At 40.6% G+C, this 25,047-nt stretch overlaps 1 protein-coding gene across 2 annotated transcripts in view; it reads left to right on the forward strand.

The window, feature by feature from the left end:
* TRPC7 (transient receptor potential cation channel subfamily C member 7) overlaps positions 1-25,047 on the forward strand; it is a 74,807-nt gene that overhangs the window by 29,704 nt on the left and 20,056 nt on the right. For both annotated transcript variants that reach the window (XM_042014713.1, XM_042014712.1), the window contains exons 3-5: positions 150-332; positions 14,564-14,728; positions 20,551-20,767. In XM_042014713.1, the coding sequence (XP_041870647.1) occupies positions 150-332; positions 14,564-14,728; positions 20,551-20,767 (565 nt within the window). The remainder of the gene's footprint in view (positions 1-149; positions 333-14,563; positions 14,729-20,550; positions 20,768-25,047) is intronic.

Here is a 25,047-nt window from a genome sequence, read left to right on the forward strand (position 1 = left end):
CCATCAACATGCTGTGTGGAATCAAATGCTTTCTTAGTCTTCCAGGCAGTAGTTTTGCAGAAGTAACCTTGCTCACAATTGCTGTCTCTTCTTTTTTCGTTTGCCTGTTTGCAGCACAAATAAAGACCTTTTTTTCTGCTCTCCCTCAGAACGACTATCGGAAGTTATCTATGCAATGCAAGGACTTTGTCGTGGGGGTGCTGGACCTGTGCAGAGACACTGAAGAAGTGGAGGCTATTCTGAATGGAGATGTGAACATCCATTTGTGCCCTGAGCACCACCGGCCAAGTCTGAGCAGGATTAAACTTGCTATTAAATATGAGGTCAAAAAGGTAAGAATCAGTCCACTCTCAACCTTTTTTATTACTTCTATTGATTTTCTTTACTATTTGAAACTTAAGTTTCCTGTACATGTGAAGTCCCTTTGGGTCCCTGGTGAATATGTCGTCGCATTTAATTATGCTTCGTTGATGTCACCTGAAAAATAAACAAAAGATAGATTTCAGTGGGACCAGGACTATCCCTAGAACTTTAGCAGCTTGTGGCTTGATTTGCATTTTCTCACATCTTTTAATATGAAGAAGGTTATTTGCAAAGTGAAAAATAAATTCTTCTACAAGTATTTAAAACAATGATTCAGCCTTACAGAAGGGTGTTGTGTGAATGGAAAATGTTATTCTGGCAAATTCTAGGCCTGGGTGGTCCCAACTAATTGCTCCTACAATATGCATTGATGGAAACTGGGCTCCTGCTACAGGACTCGAAGAGCGTTCCAAATTTTCAAGCTAACATCTGCTCTCTCTTTCCCCTCCCAAACCCACCACCTGCTTCCTTCTGCCTCTTGACTGTGCTGCTGTGCTGGCTGGAGAAAGTCCTTTCCTGCTACGAAAGCCATTAATTAAAGAGAATCTTAAAACATATTTGAAATTAAATGCTTTCATGCACGAGCATGTAGTATGGAGCCAAATATTTTCTCCTAGAATGTTGTGTCTCTGCTTTGTTCCATCACCAAAACCAAGTGGAACATCCCACTTCACTCTTAGTCAGATGTTCAACAAGCTGGGTCAAGTTTAGTTGTTGAAGCTGTTGCTTTGGTAACAGGCGGCCAAACTTGCTCTGATGGTCTTTCAGAAATGAACTAATCTAAACGACACAGATAGTACCTCATCAAGGAACAGTGCCCAGTGATCCATGGCCTGAGAATCACCAGTCACAGAATCAGGGAACATTCTGAGTTGCAAAGGACTTGGTCAGAACCTCGAGCCTTTTCAGTGTGTGAATTCTCCTGTGCTACTTTGCTCACTTATCCTTCTAAATATTTGTGTCCTCCTCTCGATACCAAGACCATGAGCTGAAGCTGCTGTGCTGCTCTGAGCACTTCCATCCTGGCTTGCCTGGTTCCAGAGGGACATTCCCCCATTTCTTACCCTCTCTATACATAGAACTTTTCACAGTGCATGAATGCTGACCTAAAGCACCTGTGGGAGGTCATGTACACTTGATCTTTTCATGTATAAATATCTTCCTATACCCAGGAAAGCTGAGCATCCTTTCTGGATCACAGCAACTTGTTGCACACTGATAAAAACCATTAAACTAATTGCAGGATATGACCTTGAGCATTCAGCAGTCTGGTGATGACTCTCAGGTCAGCACAATCTTTTCAGCAGCTAGTGTGTGTCTATGTGTAAGATGAGTACTTAGCAGCTATCTTGAATCTGTGGGAGACAGACACATTTAGATAAATGGTTTTGGGCTTTGGCAGTGACATGATAATAGACTGGTTTTGGTCACACTTGCTGAACAAAGACATTGTGTTATGGTAACACAGTAATTATTTCCTTAAGAGGCAATGCATTTCAGGTGCAAGCTTTTTATTCAGTTGAGAGATATTTAGGTTTATGTGTACAAATCCAGTGCTTTGAAATCCATTTCCATTTTAAGGAAATCCTGTAATAGAGAGAGGTGAGAGGGAGGGTGAAGTATTATGCATATTTAACAGACCAATTTTTGGACAGATTCTGTAAATTTCAAGTCACTTTTTCAAAGCTAATGACTCATCATGACTAAACCATGTCCAGTCCTGGGCTCCTGAGTCTGAGATGTGCAGCTCCTGTAATGGGTCCAGCAGAGAACAAAGGTAATTAGGGGACCAGAGCATCTCTCTTATGAGGAAAGGCTGAGGGAGCTGGGCCTGCTCAGAGCTGAGAAAAGAAAACTGAGAGGAGAGCTCATCAATGTCTGTCAGTGTCTGCAGGGAAGGTGTCGAGAGGATGGACCAGGCTCTGCTCAGTGCTCCAGGTAACAGGACAAGAGGCATCGGACAGAAACTGATGCCCAGGAAGTTCCACCTGGATATGGGAAGAATTTCTTTACTGTTCATGTGACCGAGTACTGGAACAGATTGCCCAGAGCGTGTGGAGTCTCCCTCACTGAGGACATTCAAGAACTGTCCAAACATAATCCTGTGCCGTGTGCTCTGGGATGACCCTGCTTGCACAGGAGTTTTATACAAGACAACTTTAGGGACTTCAGAATGGTCTGGGAAAAAAAAAAATCCAAAAAAAGGAGTTAGAGGTTATGAGTTATTTTTTCATTAAGTTCATATGCAGACTAAATATTTGCATTTGCATGTGAAATTTTAAGAAATATTTGATGTTTAAAAAATCTATTTCTACCATTAGCTTCCTAATTCACATTTCCATATTAACACTCAGTGCCTACAATAGGCTTTCTTTGATGAAAAATTGCAGAGAACAATGAAACACATTGAAAATTATTATTTAATATCCATTATTTTACTTTTACAGCTGCTGATGCAGTCTGTATTTCATCACGCTTTTATTTCCAGAGTCTGGGAAAGATGTCAAGGACTCCCACCCTCAGACAGAAGAGCAATTGTTCATCAGAGTTTCATCAGGTCTTTTAAAATCTCCCTTGTTCTTTTAAATTTCTTTGTTCCTTCACTGTCCTCATACAGTGCAGTCACTGCAGCCACAGTGCCTAAGGAAAATCTTGTGTTCACACCAGGGCTGAAGCCTTCACACCTCCCCTGCTCAGGAAACCTGTAACTGGTACCTATAGCAGGATTTTGTCCATGCCCTAAATGATCTGTCTCTGCATTTTTCCGTCTTTGCTTCCCATTAAAGTCCCCTGTTACTTCGTTCATTTTCAACTTCAGAAAAGCAATTCTCTGGTCAAGTGAAAGGACACAGCTTTATTGATCAGTATCTTTCTTCCTAATTTACAAAGTTTGAGATGAATCTTGTAAAGTCATTCAAGAAAGCATCAAAAATTACAGGCTTCACTTGTTGGTCTTTTTTTCCTTTTTTTCCTTTTTTTTCTTTTGCAAAGCATGCTACTAGCACGTATGAGATGATGGTGAGAAGCTTAAGGCTCTAATTAAAGGACTCTCCATAAAAGATATTTGAAGAATTAGGAAATTCTGCTTTTTCATATTTTGCACCAAAGAGTAACCCAAAATTACAGTAGTTTACAAAGTTGTTTATAAAAATGCTGTATTGCTGTTATTCTTACCACTTTTTGAAAGAACTAAATAATCACTCTGTACCCCAGGATTTTTGGAAAAAATTCACTCAAATGTCCTCTGCTCAAGTTTTTCAGAGGCATTTTTCTGTTAAGACCAGCTGTCTTAATGATTCCCGGAAAATTATTAAAATGGGAACAGTTTGTCAAGAGCAAAACAAACAATTTTCAAACACTTAAGCATTTACTGAGTCCTGGATTCTTTCCAAGAACTAGACTTTTAGCCCATGTTATGGGATGGCTGCAAATTTACCATTGTCTCCCCTGGTTTATTTAGTGATGCTTTGCACTTGCACACTTCAGCCAATAAGAGATTTCTTGCTCTTCCAGCCATGCAGGGTCTCAGGGACAGGGAGGTTGGGTGCAGGAAGAGCAGCCAAGCACTCTGATGATGCTGCAGCTAGGCTGTGCAGGTGTTAACCTGGACACTGGAGCACAGGCTGGGAAGTCTCATGGTGAGAGCAAACTGTGGAGTCCAGCAGCTGCTCATAGAAGTGGCAAAATAAAAAGCAGCATTAAGGTGGAACAGGTGGTTTTGGTGGATTATAACCAGAAGTGGCTTCAGTTGCCTAGTGGAAGTTCTGATCCCGAGGACGATGAGCTCTGTGGGCCATGGATACCCTCAGCTGCTCCTCAGGCAGGTTTACAACATCTGAAAGCTTACTGTGTTCTTGACTGAAATTTTTATAGTAAGGTTTTTGTTTCTTTTCTTGAAACATTCAAACAAATTTGTTTTCACTCAGATACTTGAAGTGTAAGAGTAGCACACATTTTTTCTGTGTGTGAACTCATTTCTAATTAAGCCAGCACATGATTTCTGCTTTTGAGAAGCAGAGGTTGGAAATACCTTTGGACAGCCAATGATGAGAAAATTAAAGTTTTGATGTCTCACAACAAAACCATTTTGCTGCTGTATATCAGCTGCACAGATGCCTTCATATTTTATATTCTCATTTTAGTCTGTACCAATATGATCCTTTCTTGCCTCTCTTTAATGTTGGCAGGGGACTTGTGTTGACATTTACCTTTAGGTGTAAAGCTGTTGCTTCTCTGTAGGTGTAAAGCTGTTGCTCTTCTGTAGGAGGTGACATTCATTTTCCTTCTTTCCCAATGGCAGAGTTATCATTGCTCTATTCTTTTAATTGCAAATGTTGAGTGCCCACCTCTGTCTTCTCAGCAGCTCCGTTCATAACCACCATAAAGCCAGAGCACCTTTCTCTTTCATGAGTTTTAATTTAATTAACAGTAAGACACACAAATTGGGTTGGAAAAAAAAAAATTAAACAGAACACCAGATGGCTGTGTAAATCCTATTTAAGAGAGAGCTGGAACAGGAACTTTTTTCATAACTATATTATTAATAATTAACATATGGAGGATGCTCTGAACAGAATACTCGTGGCTGCATTAGATTATAACTTTGCACTGCGTTGGTCACGCGACTCCGATGCTTGAGGGCATAAGATGTCCCAGCTCTCATTAACTGCTGCCACAGCCTGAGTGGGAGCTGGAGAAGGTTAGTCCCTGAATGGGCAAAAGAACCAGCCCTGCCTGTGCTGAAGAGAGAGTTTTGACCCCAAAACATGCAGTAACAGACACTGTCCCAGCCACAGGTGGGGGGACAGCTCCTGTAGAGCATCCTTAGGAAGGTTACCTGGGAAAGCTTGGGTTTTGCATGGGAAGCACAGGAAAATAAGTTGGAGAACAGAGGGCAGGAGAAACCCAAAACTGACAAGAAGTTCTGACACTTCTCCCCTTGGAGAGCAAGGAGTGTATCTGTGCCACGTGCCATGGTGGGTGACATCTGAGCGCTCTCAATTTGCAGTTATCCTGCAGAATCCTGTGGGGAGTGCCCTGGGGAGGGACTGCTGCAGGGGAAAGGGGAGAGGGCACACCAGGGCACTGCCCACAGCCTGCACACCAGCCTTAACACCAATGGAAAACTACATTTTGGTAACACAAATGAAATTATTCAGATGCACAACTTTAGTTTAGGAATTTCTCATAGGATGAACATTGATCTTTCAGTGCCCCAGTGGTTATAACATGCACAGATACATGCCCTGAACAGGACAGGGCTATGTTTTACCACCAAATGAGAAGCCTCAAGGAGGAGAACTCCTCAGTCAAAAGGACTTCCAGGAAGTTGTACTTTTGTTCGTGCAATCCCTCGTTAATTTTTTTCCCCACTTTTTAGTTTCAGGAATATTTAACTGAGGCCTTGTGAAGTCATTGATGTCTTGGACAGTGGTGGTGGGAAGAGAAGTATCTCTTGTTTCCATCGGGGAGAGCCAGTGAATACTGTAAAATGTAATTTAATATCTAAGTGAACAGTGGAAACACTGTGGTCATTCTGGACTCTAAAGCTTATCCATGTAATTTTTCTTTTTACACTTTTAATTGCATGTTGCAGATGTTTTGACAGAGATTGGAAAGGGAAGGAGTTACTTCCCTTCCCCACAGAATGCATTTCTATATCTGAGTATTTCATTAGCAAGGTTCCTTCCTCCCACTGAAATCTGTGACTCTGATTATTTCCTTTTTCCCAGATGTTTTAATTTCTTTTCTTTGACAAATCTCATTTTGTTATTTCCTGCCCATACATCCATCCTCTTAAGGTTTCAATGAATCATTTCTCCATCCTGAATATTGTTTGCAATATTCCAAATTTACTGTAATATGCAGACTTAATTATTTTCATTTGCAAAGTGTCAGGGTCTTAAATGTCCATCAAGATACAGACAAGTGAGCAGAGGAACACATCAAAATCATTGCATGGATGTACCTCACATATGAAAGGACTTAAATTACCTTTAATAAATAAATAAAATTCCCACAGGAAAGAGCAATTGATATGGTTTGCTACAAATCTGACCTTACATGACTTCAATTTTGACTTTGCCTATTTCCCCACAGGCAATAGACCTGTAAAGGTGCATTTGGGATGAAAAGTCAGATATGGATTAATAGAACCCTTAAAATAAATATAAATAAACCAGTATTTCAAGTTCTTGAGGGTCTTTTCCCAAGTGATATTTAAATGTGGATCTGCATGGATACTGTCCCAGGGTGAGGCTCTCCTGCATGAGCTTCTTGTCACACTCCTGTAGATGTCTGCATTTGAGCATATTTTTGGGACTCTATACCTGGTGGAGAGAGGAGTCTCATCCTATGAGTGAGTCTGTCTCCCCACCAGCCCTGCTGGGAATAAATCCATCTACACTAGAGGCAGCTGAGCTTGAGCACCAGCCCAGTTTCTTCACCATGTGGCCAAGGGAAAATAGTTCCTGGCTCTCCTGGGGGAGGAAGAGGCTATGGTGTTTTAAATCTCTTCTTCTGTGCCCTCTGTGGCTGTTTTTTGAGATACCAAAGGGACACTGTTGCTTGGTAGTTTTTTACTATGGCATGTTTTCAGATGAATAATTCAATAATAAGGATTTTCAAGTGGTTTTGATTTTGCACAGATATGAAAATCCTGGAATGTTAAAGGCTGGGACTTGCAATTCAGTTTCTTGTTTTCAGATAAATAATTCAATGATAATATTTATTCATATATGTAAAAAGAGGACAAATCAGACAGTAACAATAAATCTCTTCAGCAAACATGCAGCCCACTAGAACAAGAAACTGACATTTTCCAAAGAGCCAACTGCCTTATTCCCTACCCTAGAGAAGAATGCTGAGCCCAAAAAAGCCCTATCTTTGTCTCAGGAAAGTCAAATTATAAAGAAACTGAAGGCAAAACAAGGCTTAAACTGAACCAAAGAATTTGTGTAAACTCTACATTTTCTAGTTACACATCTCAAATATATCAGGCTTACCTTTTCATTTCATATGGTATAAAATTAACAGGAGAACAACAAAAGTCCCTTCCACTATTATTATTAATTTTGCTTTTCCAGTCAGCACTGAAAAGCATTAGTGTCAATGGGCAAATTGCATTTGCAATGGTCTTGGCAGTTTTATTTACCCCATCATTTTTGTCTTCTATTAGACTAATTTGTTTTTATTGGGTTTTAAATGGTGTCTGGTCAAAGCCTGTTTCTACCCACGTTGCTCATCCTGCCAGGATCGTGCCATGGCCTTTACGGAGCTGAGCCACACGGGGGCTTTGGGACAATCACACAAGCACCGGGATGATCTTCACTGCCCTGCTTCTGTCCTTTGTCACCTTTGCAAAGTGAGATCCCAGTCCTGCTAACGTACTCACTGGTTTAGCAGGGAGCAGATCTGCCCCAAACACTCTTGTTTTTATAGAGCAGAATGAGTCACAGGAAGGAGATGTGCTTGTAAGCTGGAGCTATGTGAAGGTTTCAACTGTTCAAAATTATGATTTTGTACTGGATAACTCAGGTCAACCAGCAAGTGGATCCAGGTATTGGATTTCAATAAAACTGGGGAATGTGTGAGTATCCTGGGATTTTATGTATTTGCCCTCTGCCAAATGGCTCTAACAAGAAAGATTTTGGTTCAGAAGGAAACAATGTGAAAGGTTTTGTGAAAGGTGCAATTAATTACTAATACTAAATACTTGTGGGCTTACACCTTAAAAGTAATTCAGAGTGTGAAGTTGCACAATTACTTGGGGCTTTTTTTCCTGATAATTCTGGCTCATCTGGGCCCTGCTTACAAATATAAACCTCTTCCCTTTGCTGCAGGTTTAAAACCACTGAAGTTAGACTCCAGATAGCAGGTCTGACTATTCACCAAGCCTGTCACAAAGCTCATCTGCAGGATGAGCAAGATCTTCATGAATATTTGTGTGCTGCCATTAGACAGTCAAATGAACCCCAGGGACAGAGGGAAAGCTGCAGCAATCCTCAGGGCAGGGACATTTCCTTATTGTCTGGGTGTCTGCAGCAATATCTCAGATATATATCTTTTGTCACGTAGTGTTTCCTTTTGTGCCGTGGTCAGATCCCATTGAAATGAGTCTTGATCAGTTGAATTTTCTTTCGTCCATGAAAATCTTACTTTTGCATCTGGACAAAGGAATTTGGACCTGCTTTTACTCTCTCTTATAAGGTTAGTCTGGTGCAAAGTGTTTTTAAAACTGGGCCTGTGGCCATGGATAGAATTTAAATATAATTAGAGCAAGTCTCTTTTGTGAAAAGGTCCTGGTGTCACAGCATGGGTCTTTGGAATTGAACTTCACTTGTTATTTTTAATTCATTAACAGTAGGGCATGTACTTTTCTATTTATTTCTTAAACTTTCTGCAGTTTTATTTGCCTCTCTTGCAGCCACAACAGCAAAGAGGGAACCAAGTTCCAACCATATTTACCCTCTGACAACTTCACCTATCAGAATTTAACAGCACAAGCATTTGCTAAAGGCAAATTTTTTTCGCACTCCAGAGCATGAAATAAATCCATAGTATCATACAGAATACCCCACCTGCTTCTGCTAAGGTCTCAGAATAGTTTCTACAAAACAAAGGGCTCTTTGTTCACTTGGAGGTTCACAGAGCAGAGTACAACGTGGAGATAAGAAAAGGCTTCTGCTTGTGCTGGTCTTTCCCTGCACTGTGTGTTTTCCAGCAAACTTCAGTAATTCCCCCTGAGCTCTGTCATCTTCTGCTCTGCATCAGGTGAAATGACTCTGCAATGGGTCTTTTACTGGATAAAAAAAATGTTTTGACACATTTTCCACCTTTTCTCCAGCCTCCAAAAATGTATCTTTCAGTCAAAGAAAAGTATTTTATTCAGTATAAATGCAGACCATTTATTTAGGCTTCAAGCCTTAAAAATGCTTAAAATATCAAAAGAATCTTCAAAAGGGAAAAGTGTTATAAAAGCAAAGAAATTATGTTTTGTTTTAATACATTCATTGTTTTTTTTCCCCTGTCATTTGCATGTGGGCATATGTATACCCCTTAATTCATCTGATCCTCTTTGGTGAAATGGCAGTGTATTTTCCACCCTTCAGGGGAAGAGCAGTAATATCCTGCTTTGACCTTTCCCTGAGTTTCTTCCACCCCTGCCACTGTTTGCTGATACTCCCACAGCCTTCAGCAACCTGCTGAAAAAGGATGATTTCATTTCTCCTTTGGTGAATGCTTCACTGGGAGAAACACGGCACTGCCTATGCAGCAAGCTCAGCTTTCCCTCCCTCCCTCCCTCTGGTTTTGCTCAAGCACAGCAAAGCTGCCAAGGAAACCCCAACTCACCTTTCCAGACCAGCACTGGCTTTGGTCCTGCTGGGAACACAAGCACAGCAAGCTCAGTCAGCTCAGGCTGTGTTTGTCTGTGAGGTGTCAGGAAATCTTCGTGATAATTCTGACGTACTTTTAACTTTGCAGAGCACACAATGTGTGGGGTTCAGATCCCACCTGGTTTTTCCAATGTGTGGATCCCGGAAGGAGCACTGCTCCTCTGTTCCTGGCAACACAGAATCACAGAATGGTTTGGGTTGGAAGGGACCTTAAAGATCACCCAGGTCCAACCCTCCTGCCATAGGCAGGGATGCTGGCAAAATGGGAAAAGCCATGTATGCAACCCATTTGCTGTCCCCTTCTTTTTCACTTGTAATTTAGAGGCACGAGGTGACAATTGAAACCCTTTGGATGACTCATTTGAGTCAGCATTTTCCCTCAGATCTCTGGCATTTGATGCCTTACACACCCAGCCCAGGGTTCCTGTGAGCAGGTGCTGCAGCCTAAAATGTGTTAATAAATGTAGGTTTGCAGAAGCAAAGAGCTACATCAAAAGATAAATGCTTAATAATGAACCCAGAAAGGTTGTTCCAAGGACATGAATGCAGCTACATGATGGAAAGAGAAATTGCTCATCCCTGCCCCTGCCAGTGTCTCTTGACATCCCCAGTGTTCTACTGAAAGTCTATTTATGCAGCTCCATTTTAGCTCACACTCAGTGATTAAACACACTGAGGTTTGCCATAAGGCTGACAAGAAGGGACAAGCTGAGAGAACATGACAGGAGCACCTCAGGACTCTACAGTCACAGGTTCACGTTGTTAGTTCTGATATGCAGGGTTTTAAACTGCTTCCACTGCTTCACTGATGAGTTTTTCCTTCCTACCACAGCTCCTGGCTATTCTGTGTAGGGTACATTAGAAAAGTGAGATGATCCTGTCTGGGTGGTTAATTCTTTTGCCTGTACTTTTAAGGGGAATAGAATTATTTCAGTAATAAAAGAGAGACTGGTTTGTTTCTGCACGATTAATTCCAATGATCTGAGGCTGACCTCTGTCTTTTAGCTGTCTTGCCATAAGTTTCCTTATTTCTGCTGACACCATTTTTCTGTCCAAGACAGAGATTTTTTCTCCTCTCCTCTCCTCTCCTCTCCTCTCCTCTCCTCTCCTCTCCTCTTACAGGCTCTTTCTCTGTTAAATATAGTAGAAAATAAAAAATAAAAGTCTCTCTATTACAGTGTTTTCTATCAGAAGTAACTTTCTATATGTTCACAGAAATATAAAGGTACTTTATCATCTGTGGACTGAAACTCCTGTTTTGAACAGCTATGCTGAGGAAAAGACTCTCATTCTGTCGTAAGGGCTGGAAAGTGTTTCCCCACAATGCATATACACGCTGAGCTAGCAGAAAGAGCTGCCACACATCGAATTAGATAGAAATGTGGAGAAGTTATCACTCAATGTGGTATCCACAGTGATCTCTGAAACACCCTCTTTATTCCTATATGTAAAACTGTTTCTTTAGGCCCTTTCAATTCCCACTGAAGTCTCTGAGGAACTTTTTTCCATATTCCAGACAAATACTAATCTCTCTCATTTAATCCCCTGTAGCACAGGACAGGGGCTTTTGGAGCTGTCAATACTTTCCTGAGTCTTTCACTGCCTCTCAAAAATGCTGCTTTGGCAGCTTCATTATTTGAGCTGATTGATGTGTGATTTTATTATAATTATTTTAGCCTTTTTTTAACTTAAAAAGCTGGGTGACTGATAGGCTGGAGGGAAGTACAGTTTCCTTCCTATATCAAAAGGTATGCAAGGTACCAGCAAAAAGCACTGCCATCTACTGGGATCCCAGGGCCATGGGACCAGAAAAGCTTCCACCGTGGTTTCTGAATGCACAAGCACTGGAAAACATTTTGCTTTAGCTCGCAGGTCCTGATGCATTACCTTACTGCCTCTGCCCAGGAGATAAAGCACTCAATGCTTTTAAGTGGCTGGTTTTGGAGCCAGGCAATCCCCTCCACTGCCAGTGCTTCCATTTCAATCAGAGATATCCTGCCCTTCCGCACAGCCCTGCTCACACCACTCTTTCTTGTCTGCAGCACAGGAGCATCCACAGTTTGTCCCTAAAAGCCTCCTCGCCTCATTTTCCGGCACTGAAGAAAGGAAAATAGCATTTAATGGGAACATTGAAAAAGCACTGCAGCATTCAGTCCTCTGAAATTCAATATCACACATCACCATTTGTCATAATGCTTTGAAGCATTCTGCCTTGAAGCTTTTGTCTCAAGCTCTGTTCTTCTCCGTGCCTAAGTCACTAAGCAAAGCATTAGTGTAATCTTTAACTTGGTGTTAGTGCCCATTCCCAGGGGACAGAGAAAGTTAAATGGCTCTGTAACATCTCTGAGGAGATCTAAGATGAGTTTCTGAAATGTTGATAGAGAGAGGGCTGGCAGTGCCCAGGGGTCACTGTGTGTTTCATTAATGTCTGATAGAGAAAACAATGAAAACTGTACTGCTTGCTATAAGCAAATAACAGATCAAAACTCATTCATGCACTGATCTTTCTGATCCTTAACCTATTTTTCCCTCATTTTTGTAATAATCAGAGTAAGATGAACACCATCAAGGCTCTATGCCACTCCACCTGTCTTTATTGCCTTGTACAAAATAAACTGTTCCACTGAACTGGGTTTTATGGCAATTCCTTCTCAATTTTCCTATATTTGTATTTTCATTGTAGCTGTTCCCAGACAAAGTGAAAAAATGGACAGATTAAAATGTCTGATGAAGTCTCTGAAATGCCAACCAGAAGTCTTTGACTGTCTCATTGCCAAGGACAACTGAATTTCTTTGTTTGAATCAATTCTCATAATGCAGTGAGCAATTGCAAGAGGAGGAGGAAGTCTGGATGTTGCTTGGGCCCTTCATCCCAGAAGTCTGCACATTCACCAGTGTAATTTCCCTTTCCATGAGCCTCTACAATTGTTGTTGAATTCATGATATCTGAAAATAAAATTTGGAAAAGGGATCAATTCTCTACCGAGCTTCCTTCCACTTGATTTTTCTGTCAATTTGCCAGAAAGATAACAAGTCCAAGCAGCATTAGTACAGACATAAACGCTGGGCATTAGGAAATGCCTCCGTGTAATACTGCTGTCATCACCTCAAACTTTAAATGCTCAGAAGGACTAGGACTCATGATTTATAATTATCTTTTTTAAAAGCTTGCTTTTTTTTGAAAGCAGATTAAAAGAAAGCATATTAAAATGCTAATATTTCCAGGAAAAAATTCTAAAGACAAAGGAGGTTAAAAGTACCTACAAATTACTTTGTTCTGATTGATTTATTCAGTGGAAGGGGTAAAGTCTCATTTTCTTTTTTTTTTCTTTTTGAGAAAAGCCAAATTCATCTCAAGAGCACATTTTAAACATCTGCTAATGTGCTTTTAATGAAGGAAAAGTGCTATTCCACAGCAATCCTAATTACTGTGCAACTGTATTTCCTTCTGAACAGTAACAGTTTTGTTATGCAAACATCTCAAAAAGAGTCCATTAAGTTCCCAATTCGATCATGGTTCACAGATAGTGAAGATGAAAGCAGAGTTAGCATTTTCTCTGCTTTTCAGTCCCAAGAAAACTATAGACAACGGCTGAAATCTTTCAGCTTAAAGGGCTGATCCAGGGCAAGGAGTGGCTGCCAGACCTGGTCCATGTCCAGGCAGGCAGGGCAGCAGTGGCCACCAAGCTCCAGCAGCCTCTGCTTTCCTCCTCTCTTTTTTTCTTGACCCCCTTCATCCTCCCCTTCACCTCCAGAAAGTTCTGCTCATTGAAATAGTAGAGCGTTTTATATTTCCCTCCTAGGAACATTCATTCAGCCACTGAACTAATAAATGAAACCCTCAGTTCTGCTAATGCAATTAACTGCATCAGCAACATATTTATTTTTCATGTTTTCTTTCTGTTATTTTGCCTTTTAATTATCCTTCTTTGTGATTAAAGGTAGCCACATTCTAAATTCAATCACCTCAAAGAACAATATGAAATAAAGAAGTTTAATCTTTTATTATAAAACCGTTAGGTGGGATCTGGTGGTGCTGTAATTTTGCCATTAAGAAATTGTCCTTTTCACTTTTCTGCTGCTCGCCTTTCCTTTTATCTCTTTTTTTTTACCTCTGAACAGTAAACTGCAGAAGAGTCTCAGTTACAGGGTACAAAACAGGTACTTTCTGTACCAGAGCACCACAGCTTTTCCTTCTGCTTTTGAATTTGTCTTTTTGTCTGATCAGTAAAGAATGAGCTGTCATATTTTGAAAGGTACTCTGAGATAAAGCATTTAAAGCAGCAAAATACCAGCCAGGTCTCATAATTTGCAGGAGAGCCCTGCAGAATGGCTCCCTTTTGGTCTTTACACAGTGAATAGAACACTATAATATTAGTGCCATGTTAAGCTGCTGGGTCAAGGGCCTCTGTCTCTAGCAAAGTCATGATGGTGTTTTTCAGCTTGACTTCCAAGTACATCTGTGTCTTTTCTGAATCCCAGGTAGACTGTCTTACCCCAAGAGGTAACTTGCTCAGAGGCATTTTGTCAGTGCTGACCACATGGATTTTGGGGTTTGGCTCTGACATTCTGCTTTTTAATCACATAAAGGTAGCTCTACCCTAGGGAAGACAAGGAGTAGAAGTGATGCACATTCTGCCAGTACCTGAGGGTCTTGTGTGCCTGCTTTGCAGTTTTCTGTTTGTTTGTCAGACAACAAAGACACGACCTGTCACGTTCCATGGGCAAGCTCAGAAGGTTATTCCCTGAAATCTCATCCTCCTTAGACAATGCTACTGATGTCTCTATTTCTGCTTTTCTCACAGTTTGTTGCTCACCCCAACTGCCAGCAGCAATTGCTCACCATGTGGTATGAAAACCTCTCAGGCTTAAGGCAGCAATCCATAGCTGTGAAGTTCTTGGCTGTCTTTGGAGTCTCCATCGGCCTGCCCTTCCTTGCAATAGCCTACTGGATCGCTCCCTGCAGCAAGGTACAAACTCCTGATGGTGCATGGGGTCTATGGGCATTTCTACCCAGGGCCTGGAATGAAGCCCCAGATTTTTCCATAATGCTGTTGGGAAATGATTAATGGCACCCTCTAGTATTGCCCCGGGGGAGAGCAAGCTGGAGGTGTCGCTTGACAGCACAAACGGAACAAACTGGCATGGTTTGAGATTCATCTTGACAGGGAAAAAAGTGGGGTGGTGGGGAAAGAGGGTGAAGAGTGGGTGACAAGAAAGGAACAAGAAATTTATAGGACATAACAACATGGGAGTAGAGTGAAGCAAGAACAGAAGAGCCACCAAAACTGGAAATAACTAAAGACAAGATTCTTTAGTTAAACTCTTGTTCCTTTCATGCACTTTTTATTGTGGGTTCCTCCCTTCTTCATGGCTCCTTTGTTACCTCTCCTCCTTCTTTCTGAGCTTGTGGTTTTAATTAGTGGAGCTTTATTGTGGTTTTAGTTAGTGGAGCATGATTGTGGTTTTAATTAGTGGAGCATTATTGTGGTTTCAGTTAGTGGAGCATTATTGTGGTTTTAGTTAGTGGAGCATTATTATGACACGTGGGCCTGATACTCTGGCAAGCCCCAGGAAACTTCTTAGTGTTGCAGCAAAGACTAGATTTAATCATAAAATATTTATGGTTTTGAGGGAAAAGATGATGAAACTTAGAATACTGCTGTATACCTAAATATAGATCAGATGGAGGAGGAGAATTTGTTGAGACCTAAAGGGCAAAGGACCAGAGCCAACCATTAGCCTGGGTAAAATCTCAAGTTGTTTGTGGTATGAAATTGTAGAGGGTTCATCCTGAAAGAGTCTGCTCAAACAAGGGCAGATAAATAGGTGTGTGGCTGAGTGATAAACAGTTTTCTCACTGCTCTTGCCACAGAAAAACGGGTGGCAGGGGAAAAGATCATTTCACATTCAGCAATAGCCAGCAACATCATCCCTTCCAAGGTAGATGTCTTCTGCAGGAGGCTTATCACAGGTACTTAAATTTGATCAAAATCACCCCTGGTGATTTTGTACAGTATTCAGTCTTGAAAGTATCTTCTCCCATTTCCTCTAAAAACCAGTGAGGAATCCCTTCTAAATTTATCAAACCCAAGTAGTTATAGATCCATCAATTAGTATTGAGGAGAGATTATAATTTGAAACGTACATTAATAGAATCAGAAAAACAGTCCTTCAGTATGTCTGAGATAATAAAACACACTCGAGCCTTGGTCTCCTCCAAAATAGCTCCAAGAGGAGTACTTGGTGTTAGAGTATATGAGGATGTAACTTCATCTCCTCGAGGTCTGTATCAACACAGAGCCCCTCATCTTCCATGGGTACCAGACAGGACTCCAGAGGTGCTCACAGAGAAGTGCATGTGAAAGCCAGGCTGTGCTGCAGGTGGTTTTGGCTGGATCATAGAGGGAATTAGTGTGGAATTACCACCTCGATTCCCTCATGTCAGACCCCAGTCTAGCAGGGATTTATGAAGCTGTTTAATTTCCTTCACCTCTGTTGAACGTGCTGGGAGTTGGCACACCATCCAACAGCAACGTTTGTGGTGCAGTCTCAGAATTACAGAGGCCACATTTGAATATAGCAATAGGTAGGGAGAACAATTAGACTAGAAATAAGCGGACAATTTAAAAGAAAAGCATAAAAACTAAGGAGAAAGAAACTGAGGCAAAACCCCCCTAAAACTAAAACAGTTTTACAGCAGAAGTAAGAAACTATTGAGAAAGTTACTTGGTTTTAATTTCTTGAAGTTGATGTATTAAAATTTAAAAAGGGGGGAGGGGGGAGATACTTAACTTTTCATCAGCTTTGATTTCATTACACTAAACCTTTCATGCATTCTCATTTTTCAATGTCCTTTCTTTTCACCCCACTTTAGACTGTGAAAAACCACATGTAATCCTCTAGCACAAAGTCCAATTGAAATTTCTTTCAGGCAGGTATTGTCTTTTAATGCATGGATTTGCCTTGATCAGAACAATGTAGTCTTGATTTTTGATTGGGGCCTGTGATAGAAATAACTGAATAACAAATGCATTTTTCCCCCACAAATTTGTACCTTACCCAAAATCATTGGCCTCAGTTTCAAGGGCTGCAGGTTGATCCAAGAGCCTTGTGTCCTCTCACAGTGTTACTGCAGAAAATTCTACATAGGCAGCGTTTCCACTCTGAGCAGTCCAGTTTTGTCCTGGTCAACTTTATAAATGTTTTATTTGGTTTTTACTGATGGAAGCAATACTGATATTACACAACTGGGCAATGAAATATTTTTTCCATAGGAACAACCAGTTATGATATTTAACTTAAATCAGGCCTGTCTTACAAGACACACAGGTGCCCAGGAATGAGTCAGGGACTCATTTCTTTACCAAGGCAGTGATAAAAATGGAGGAAATTTCTAATGTGAAATATTGCAATAGGAGCTGTCCAATCAACACTACTGTGTATCATATTCTTATGCTGCTCACATTCTGCAGTTTCACATAGGATAGTAAAGGAATTCATATTCAAAATTACTTCAAAGATACTGATGTATCTTAGCTAGGAACATACTTTGGAGCCTATCCTCCCCAAGAGAAAATTTTCTTTAATAAAGCTCTGTGAGGTTAGAATGTACCATACCAAATGCTACCCACAAAAATTTGGTACATAGTATTGCCTGGAGTTTGCACCTCAACCTTATGTATTCTTTTCCACTCAGTTGCACAGAGCTGCCTTTATTAGAAGCAGTTTTACTGTCAGTCAGTCATTCATTCATTCATTTCTGGATGCACAGACTGTTGACACGACCCATGAAGTTTAAGCCTATCCTATCCTGAAATATCCATGCTCACTCATCCATCTCCTGGAAACCACGAATCTCCAATAAACTATTGCTTTATATGTTGGTCTCTGAAGTTTTTTTTCATTGGTGATCAAAAGAGAAAAGAGATTGGATAGAAAAATTGCACAGTCTGTTGCCCAAAAATGTAATGACAAGAGCACGAGGGACTGTTTGGATTGTCTGTAGAGCTTCAAGATGTGTTCTCTTTCTCCTCGGGTTGGTTGATGTGCATGGCCAAACTTTGCAACACTGAGAGATCATTCATACACAGCCCTCAATGGCTGTTGTCTCGTTTTCCTGTAACCATGCTGGGGATTGTGGACTGCAGCTCCCACTGCAACGGACTCTGCATTGTTTAAGCACTGGAACTTTAATGGCTCACTCTGCCTAAGCTGTATCTGTACCTTTTTATCCTGAAATACATGAAATCACTACAACAGTATCCTTCATGCTTCTGCTGTGAGCGTAGCACAGAGCACAGTAAAGGATTTTTTCTTTATGATGTTTCTATCCTTTTTTGTTCCTGCCTGAGCATTCGCAAAATTTTGTAATGATATCACACTATATATTTTTGTTCTGACATGTCTGTATGCTTCATTATTTTCTTATCATAGAGACAGGATACTAAAGTCATGCACTGATCTATTCTCTTCAGAATGAACCTTTGTATTCATTCACTGTTAGTGTTTCTATCTTAGCAGTACAGCCAGACACTACCCTGCAATCCTGGCTTGATGAAAGTGGTATTTTTATTTTCTAAAAAATCGAGAAATTGATACCCTCATGCAGTTACACACCTTGAGTTTAACGGTATCATGTTGTTTGAAAAATCTTTTAGTCATAAAGTGTTAGACTGGCTGGAGGAATTGACACTTCATTAATTTTTTACAGGATATTTTAGTCAACATCTTCTGTAGCTCTTACTTAAAATCAGATTTCTGAGAAGAGATGAAAAAGCTTCAGCTCAAGAAAATAATTGTAAACTTTCTGCAGTAATAAATGGGACGAAAGGCTGATGTAACACTAACTAAATACAAATTTCTGTTTAATCATGAGAGAAGTAAGTGAAATTACCCATAGAATTCATTTCGTTCTGTAATACACGGGATTATTTCTCTCATAACTGAGACTATGCTGCTTTAATCTAAGGTCTTTCTTTTTTTACATTTCTATAGACAGCAGAAAAATTCTCATTATCTGGAGAGGATTCGTGATTCAATAGGTAGATTCAATTTTTCTCTTTCAGTGAATTCAGGGTAGAAATGAATCTCATACAGATTGCAAATCCACTTTCTTAAAAACTTCTTGCTAAGGATCCATGGCTGTTTTTCCACTTTACTCTTGCAATCTGAACTCTCTCAGGTCACAGGAGGAAAACATCCGAGATTATTACTGTGTGGGACATTTTTCAGGCCTATCCTATCATCCCATCAGTACTGGAATTGTAATTTCTACTACAAAGCATAAATCTACACAACACCAACCATAAAAACTGTTGAGAACTAGCACTACACCAAGGGTGACAGCACTGGGGGTGAACCAGAACTGCAAGTGTTGAGACTACTTTTAACACACTTCATCCACTCCTACATCTGCCATATTATTCCTAGACAAGATTAAAGAAACTTGGCTTTCAAGTCAGTGCAATATCTACCCAATTAAGCATGTCCTTACTGACCTCAGGGAATGTTAGCCAGGACCTGGGGAAAGAGCAGACATTTTCATTTTCTTTAATGGAAAGTCTCTCCATATTTAGAAACATGCAAATTTTCCAGTAGGATTTCCTATTCTGTCAACTTTATAAAAGATTTAATTGACATTTTAAAAACTCTGTTAAGAAAAAGAAATAAAACCCAGAATCCTAGGACTTCCTTTGAATTTCTGCTAGACCTAGAGACCTCCACTTTTGAAATATTTCCTGTTCTGCCATGAGCAGAGACCAGGGCTCCTTGGAATTAATCTGCTATTGGAGATAAATAAGAAACAAGGATTTTCCTTTTAATGTCCTTTTTCCTATGAAGTTTTATGATCAAATCAGTAGATATTAAAAAAAAATGGATGATACCTTGGCATCAAGGGGAATGAATCAATGAGTAATATACCAAAAAAAAAAATATATATAATTTGCTTTGTGGGGGGTTTGGAAAGGCCCCATCCAGGCCAGCTCTTCCATTGCTCCCTGTTTTGTCCAACACTACAGGCTTCAGCCCTAGTGCTCCTGAAAATGCTTCTACTCTTTCTATCTTTCTGGAGTAATGTTTTCTTGGTTCACAGAAAATGTAAAATTAAAAGAGTGATATTTAAATTCATTAACAAAGAAAGCTTTTCAAGAAGAGCAGAACAAATATTATCTGTAGTGAAGAGACCTGCTGCTCTGGTTCTTGGCTTAATGTCTTCAAATAAATCCTTGTGTTCAGGGAGTGATTCTCCAGCTTTTGTACTAATTATGAGAGAAGACTATCATAGCAAAGCATATGAAAAGCATTGCCACAGAATATTTAAACAGAAGGCTCTTTCTTACACATTGATAACAAACCAAGAATTCACCATTAGTAAAAGATTCTGACATATAACAATGATTTAAGGATGACAATTGTGTCCATCACTAGGATTTATATTGACACAAGAGTGCACTCATATAACACATACACAAACAAACATGTCTTTCATCTAAACGTCCTGTCTCTTCATTTTCCACTCACCATATGGCCAGGACAATTAGATATTACATGTGGGTTTAAAGGGGCATTGTAAGACATTGGCACGCATAAAAATTACCCAATGTATAATGTCTCGTAATAGCAAATAACAACTTGAACAAATCTAAACCCTATTTAGCTAATGATCCAGAATCAATTACTGAATCCTTTTTACCATGGGCAAAAGCTTTCAAAAGGTTTTTTTATAGTGAAAAAAACTTCTAGGAGGTGGGTAAATAAAAACTTTATGATTGTGTATGTTCCATTGCAGCTGGGACGTACCCTTCGAAGTCCTTTCATGAAGTTTGTGGCTCATGCAGTTTCTTTCACAATCTTCCTTGGACTGTTAGTAGTGAACGCTTCAGACCGCTTTGAAGGAGTCAAAAATCTCCCCAACGAGACCATCACGGATCATCCAAAACAAATATTCAGAGTCAAAACAACTCAGTTCTCATGGACAGAATTGCTGATCATGAAGTGGGTATTGGGTAAGTAAAACCAAAATGTCTACAAGTTCTCCGTGGGAACTCAACCTCATTAGGAATAGCATCATACCCAGTGACAAGACAAAGGAAAAATTTAAAAAAACCCAAAACCCGACTAACTAACCAAAAAAAACCAAAACCAATCTAAACAAACAAAAAACGCAAACCAAGACAACTCCCCGAAACTTAAACAATTCACTATGAGTCTAGAGGTTGATGTCAAGAGTTTTAATTAAAAGACGAGCAAAGAAGACTTTGATCATGGTCACCACTTTTGAAAACATTGAATGATGCTTAGCAAATTCTCACTTACCTGATTTTCCACTTTCCATGGTAAATGCTATAGATGTTGCCTATTTACTTCTCTTGGTTTGATCACTGCATCTTAAAGAAGGTCTTGTGGCTTCACTCTAGGACAAAGTGAGCAGAAAGAAGTGTGGTGAGTCTGTCTGATTTATTACCCTGCCATGGGATCCTACTATAATTCACTGAACGTCAGTTTCTTTGTCTGCAAAATGAGTATAATGTCATGTGCTTTTTTTGTAATGCACTCCAAGATCTAGTGATGAAACCTGCTAGGCAAGTAAGCACTGGATTTTATGAAATTCGTAGTATGAAATTTTTACTGGTGAGAGGACAGTGCAGTGCTCAAATCTTTTAAAGGAATTTAAGTTATTCAACAATTACAAAGTAAAGATTCACGTGGGTGAACCCTTTGAGTGCAGAAGTGTGCCACATGCACAAGTTAAATTTCTAAGGAGTTTTAGACAAAATCAGATGTCTCACTTTTCCTACAGGCATCATTTACTCCTGGCAGGTCACTTAGCTTGAACCACTAATCTAAACAAGCTTGGGAAGATTTATTGGGAAATTGAGCTTATCAACTCTGTAGAATCTTTGTCTACTTCTTCTGTATCTATTTTTGCTCACCACCATGATTTTGATTCTTTTCTTGCAGCAAATAATTCCACTGTTCCAGAAGTACTGATGGCATTAAATTCCCCTTAAAAATAGGATATGGCTGCTCTATCTGATGACTTCCTGTCCAATGTTTCTTTGTTCCCTGTTCCCATGATAATCAGAATCCCATACAGGATATTAAGCCAGAAAATACTGAATAGATGCCAGACTGGATAGAGTAAGACTGTAAGATATATTTTTAAAATTATATTAAAGCAGTTGGACAAGATGATTAGATTTTAAACTAGGCATTCTTTTCTTGTAGGCAGTAGGTATCTGTCTGCTTGTTGAGTTCCTGAGAGATGAAGAAGAAAACATTTCATTTAAACTGAAGGTTTTCACTTTTCTGGGATAAGAAAGGTGATTCATTGTACAGACTCCTGAATATAATGAGATTTTCTAATGATTGCCTACATCTGCACTGACAATCTTCTCTGACCATTTTACCTGCCTGCCTCCATAAAGCTTCAAATAATGTTTCAGCAATACTGAGGTGAAAGTTTGGTGCACATGGCCTGCAGACACCTGCACTTCTTGAGCCCCATGTGTGACCCTGAACTTTAAGGACTCTGAAAGCACCAAGGGTGGCAACTTTTGGTGCTAAAATCTTATAGGTATTATAAATATGTATCTTTAAGTACAAATATAGTTAAAGTGGCTAACATAGACCTACCTAGTGGCCTTCTCTGATGGAGTGACTGTGTAAGTGCACAAGGGACGGGCTGCAGATGTCACTTAACCAGACTTCTGTAAAGCCTTTGACATGGACCCCCACAACATCCTTCTCTCTAAAGCACAGACAGATTTGATGGGTGGACTGATAGATGGATAAGAAAGCTGTTGGAGGGTTGCTTGGTGAGAGGCTCAGAGTCCAGTGATGGACATCAGTGACAAGTGGTGTCCCCCAGGGGTCTGTACTGGGACCAGTGTGTGGATACAAAAATGCTGCTAGCAAGGATTTTCTTGCTATTTTCTAAGCCCGTGAGAGACTTTTCTCTCTCACAGAAGCGGTAGCAGAGTTATGCAAACAATGAAATACCTGCAACCTGGAGAAGTCTTGTTTATAGTCTAGTAGACAAATATTTTGACAATGGATGTTTTAGGACTTTAGCCAATCACCCCCAAGGGGTGGCTTGTCCTTTGTCCAATTAGACTATGAAGAAAAAAGTCTATAAAAGAGTTTGTAAAATAATTAAATAAATCAATCTTGCTGCACAATTTCTGCCTGCTGGATCTTCTCTCCTCCTCCCTACAGCTGCAGGACATGGTACTATACCCTAGGGCATATTTTTTTTTTTAATACCAGTGTTATTTAATACCACCATTAATGACATAGATGGAGGCTCGAGAGCACCCTCAGCAAGCCAGCAGATGGTGAGTGCCGAGGCTGACACACCTGAAGGATGGCATGCACCATCCAGACAAGTTTAAGAAATGGAACCATGGGGATCTCATGAGGTTAAACAAGACCAACATTCCCTTGTACATTGGGCACAGCAATTTTGGCTCATGCATCCAGGGCACATTGCATGCCTCTTCCCTGTGGCCAGGTCTTCCTATCTCTTGCCTTCAAATGAGGAAGGCTGGGATTTTCCTTGTGATCAGTATGGACAGAAGCGTGCACTGAAAGCAGGGGGGGTTTATTTCAAAATCCCCACTGCAAGAGCAACCAGGGTAGCAGCTAAACTCTGGGTGTGCAATCTGAGCAGTCTTAATCTCTTAGTCCAACAGCCTTTGGTGGACCCAGAAAGGCTCAAAGGCAGCTCTGCAACATCTGCTGATGCTCTTGATTTATGTACCAGGCCAGAGGATATAAAAATCTGACAAACTGTTTCTTTGTGTGCACAGGTGGTGAACAGCACTTCTTTCACCCTCCCATTTTTCTTCCAGATGGGCTGTGCCTATATCTTGACTCTCCTTCCCCTGCTGAAACCAGAATTGCCCATCAAGGTGACATTTCTGATCATCCCTGCTGTGGGAACAAGAGACATGCAGAAGCTGGAGCATAGGAGCTGCTCATATCCCACATCTCTGAACATCAAACTCAGGGAAATGCCCCCTGCCAGAGCCACTGGGGGTCTCAGAAACACCACATGGAAATGTGATTACATCCTGGCAGAGCTGCTTTGCCTATTTGCTTCTCCTTATTTCTTACACCTCCTCTTATGTCCCATCCCCTGAATTTTAGCTGATTTTTCTCTTCTCAATACTTTTACTAAGGAGAAGCTTTGAATTACTATCTCACAATGTATCTACAATTACCCAGCAGTGCTGACCAAGTAATTACTGGAACTTTTCTACTTGTCCTGAATAGACGTTTTTTAAAAATGATTGCCACAAAGTTGGGGAAAAAAACAGTGCAAATTATAGGCACATTACTTTCACATAACGATTCTAATTTTGGTCAGACTCCTCAGTTTTAGACATTTCTTTGTTCATTAATCTGTGACTTAGGTATATTAAGTGAGCAAGATTAGAAATAAATTTGGATGGGAGTCATTTCTGGTCATCAATGAACAAGTGCTTTGTTGGGCAATGCTACCACGCATGTGGTATTTCCTTGAGTGCTTTAGCACCTTTATACAGCACACGTGTAATGCACAGGGCTAATGGCTCCTATCCATCACTTCTGGGATGCTTTTTTTTCAAGGTAGAAATGTTTCTTTAATATTTCATCCTCGCTCCAGGAAAAGTCCTGAGAAACCAATTCTTCCACCTTCTCCCTTAGGCTATTTATTATTAAATCTCACTCACGGTGAGTGCCAGTGCAGGATGAAGCTCCTGCTTTTAACTCAGCCAAGCACCTGCAGACTGGAGGAGGAGAGCTGGGAGGCTCCTCTCCTGCCCTCCCTCTGCCTCTGCTCAGTGCTCTGCAGATCTCAGGCTCTCTCCCAAGACAGATCTACACAGGGCATAACCTATATCAGGGTACATCTCCAGGGAGATTCAAGGGATGTGGAGCTCATGGGCTCGCTGTAACCTTGGCTGATGGTGCTATGGATAGCTCAGCTTTCCTTTTTCTCTTTAAATCCTTCTCCATGCACATGGACTGACAGCAGCAGTTCTCCACTCCTCTACCCCCACGCTACATTCCCACTGACCTGTTTCCCTCCCAGTAACCCATCTTCTGAGTGCAGCTCTGGGGACACCCTGTGCTTCCAGGAGTCTCAGAAGTAGCCAAGCAAATGCATTTACATGCCACACGACGAGAGCTTCCAGCAGAGAGAATGAAAGGAGTTCACAGAAAGGAGAAGATTGCAGGAGGTCACATGGAAATTGGCAGGCACCTCTCCTTCTTGATTAAATGTGAATTTTGCTGCTGC

This window comes from Corvus kubaryi, unplaced genomic scaffold, assembly GCF_017639235.1.
Source record: "Corvus kubaryi isolate FWS band 111438036 unplaced genomic scaffold, C.kubaryi_AGA036_p1.0 split2-37374, whole genome shotgun sequence".
NCBI lineage: Eukaryota > Metazoa > Chordata > Aves > Passeriformes > Corvidae > Corvus > Corvus kubaryi.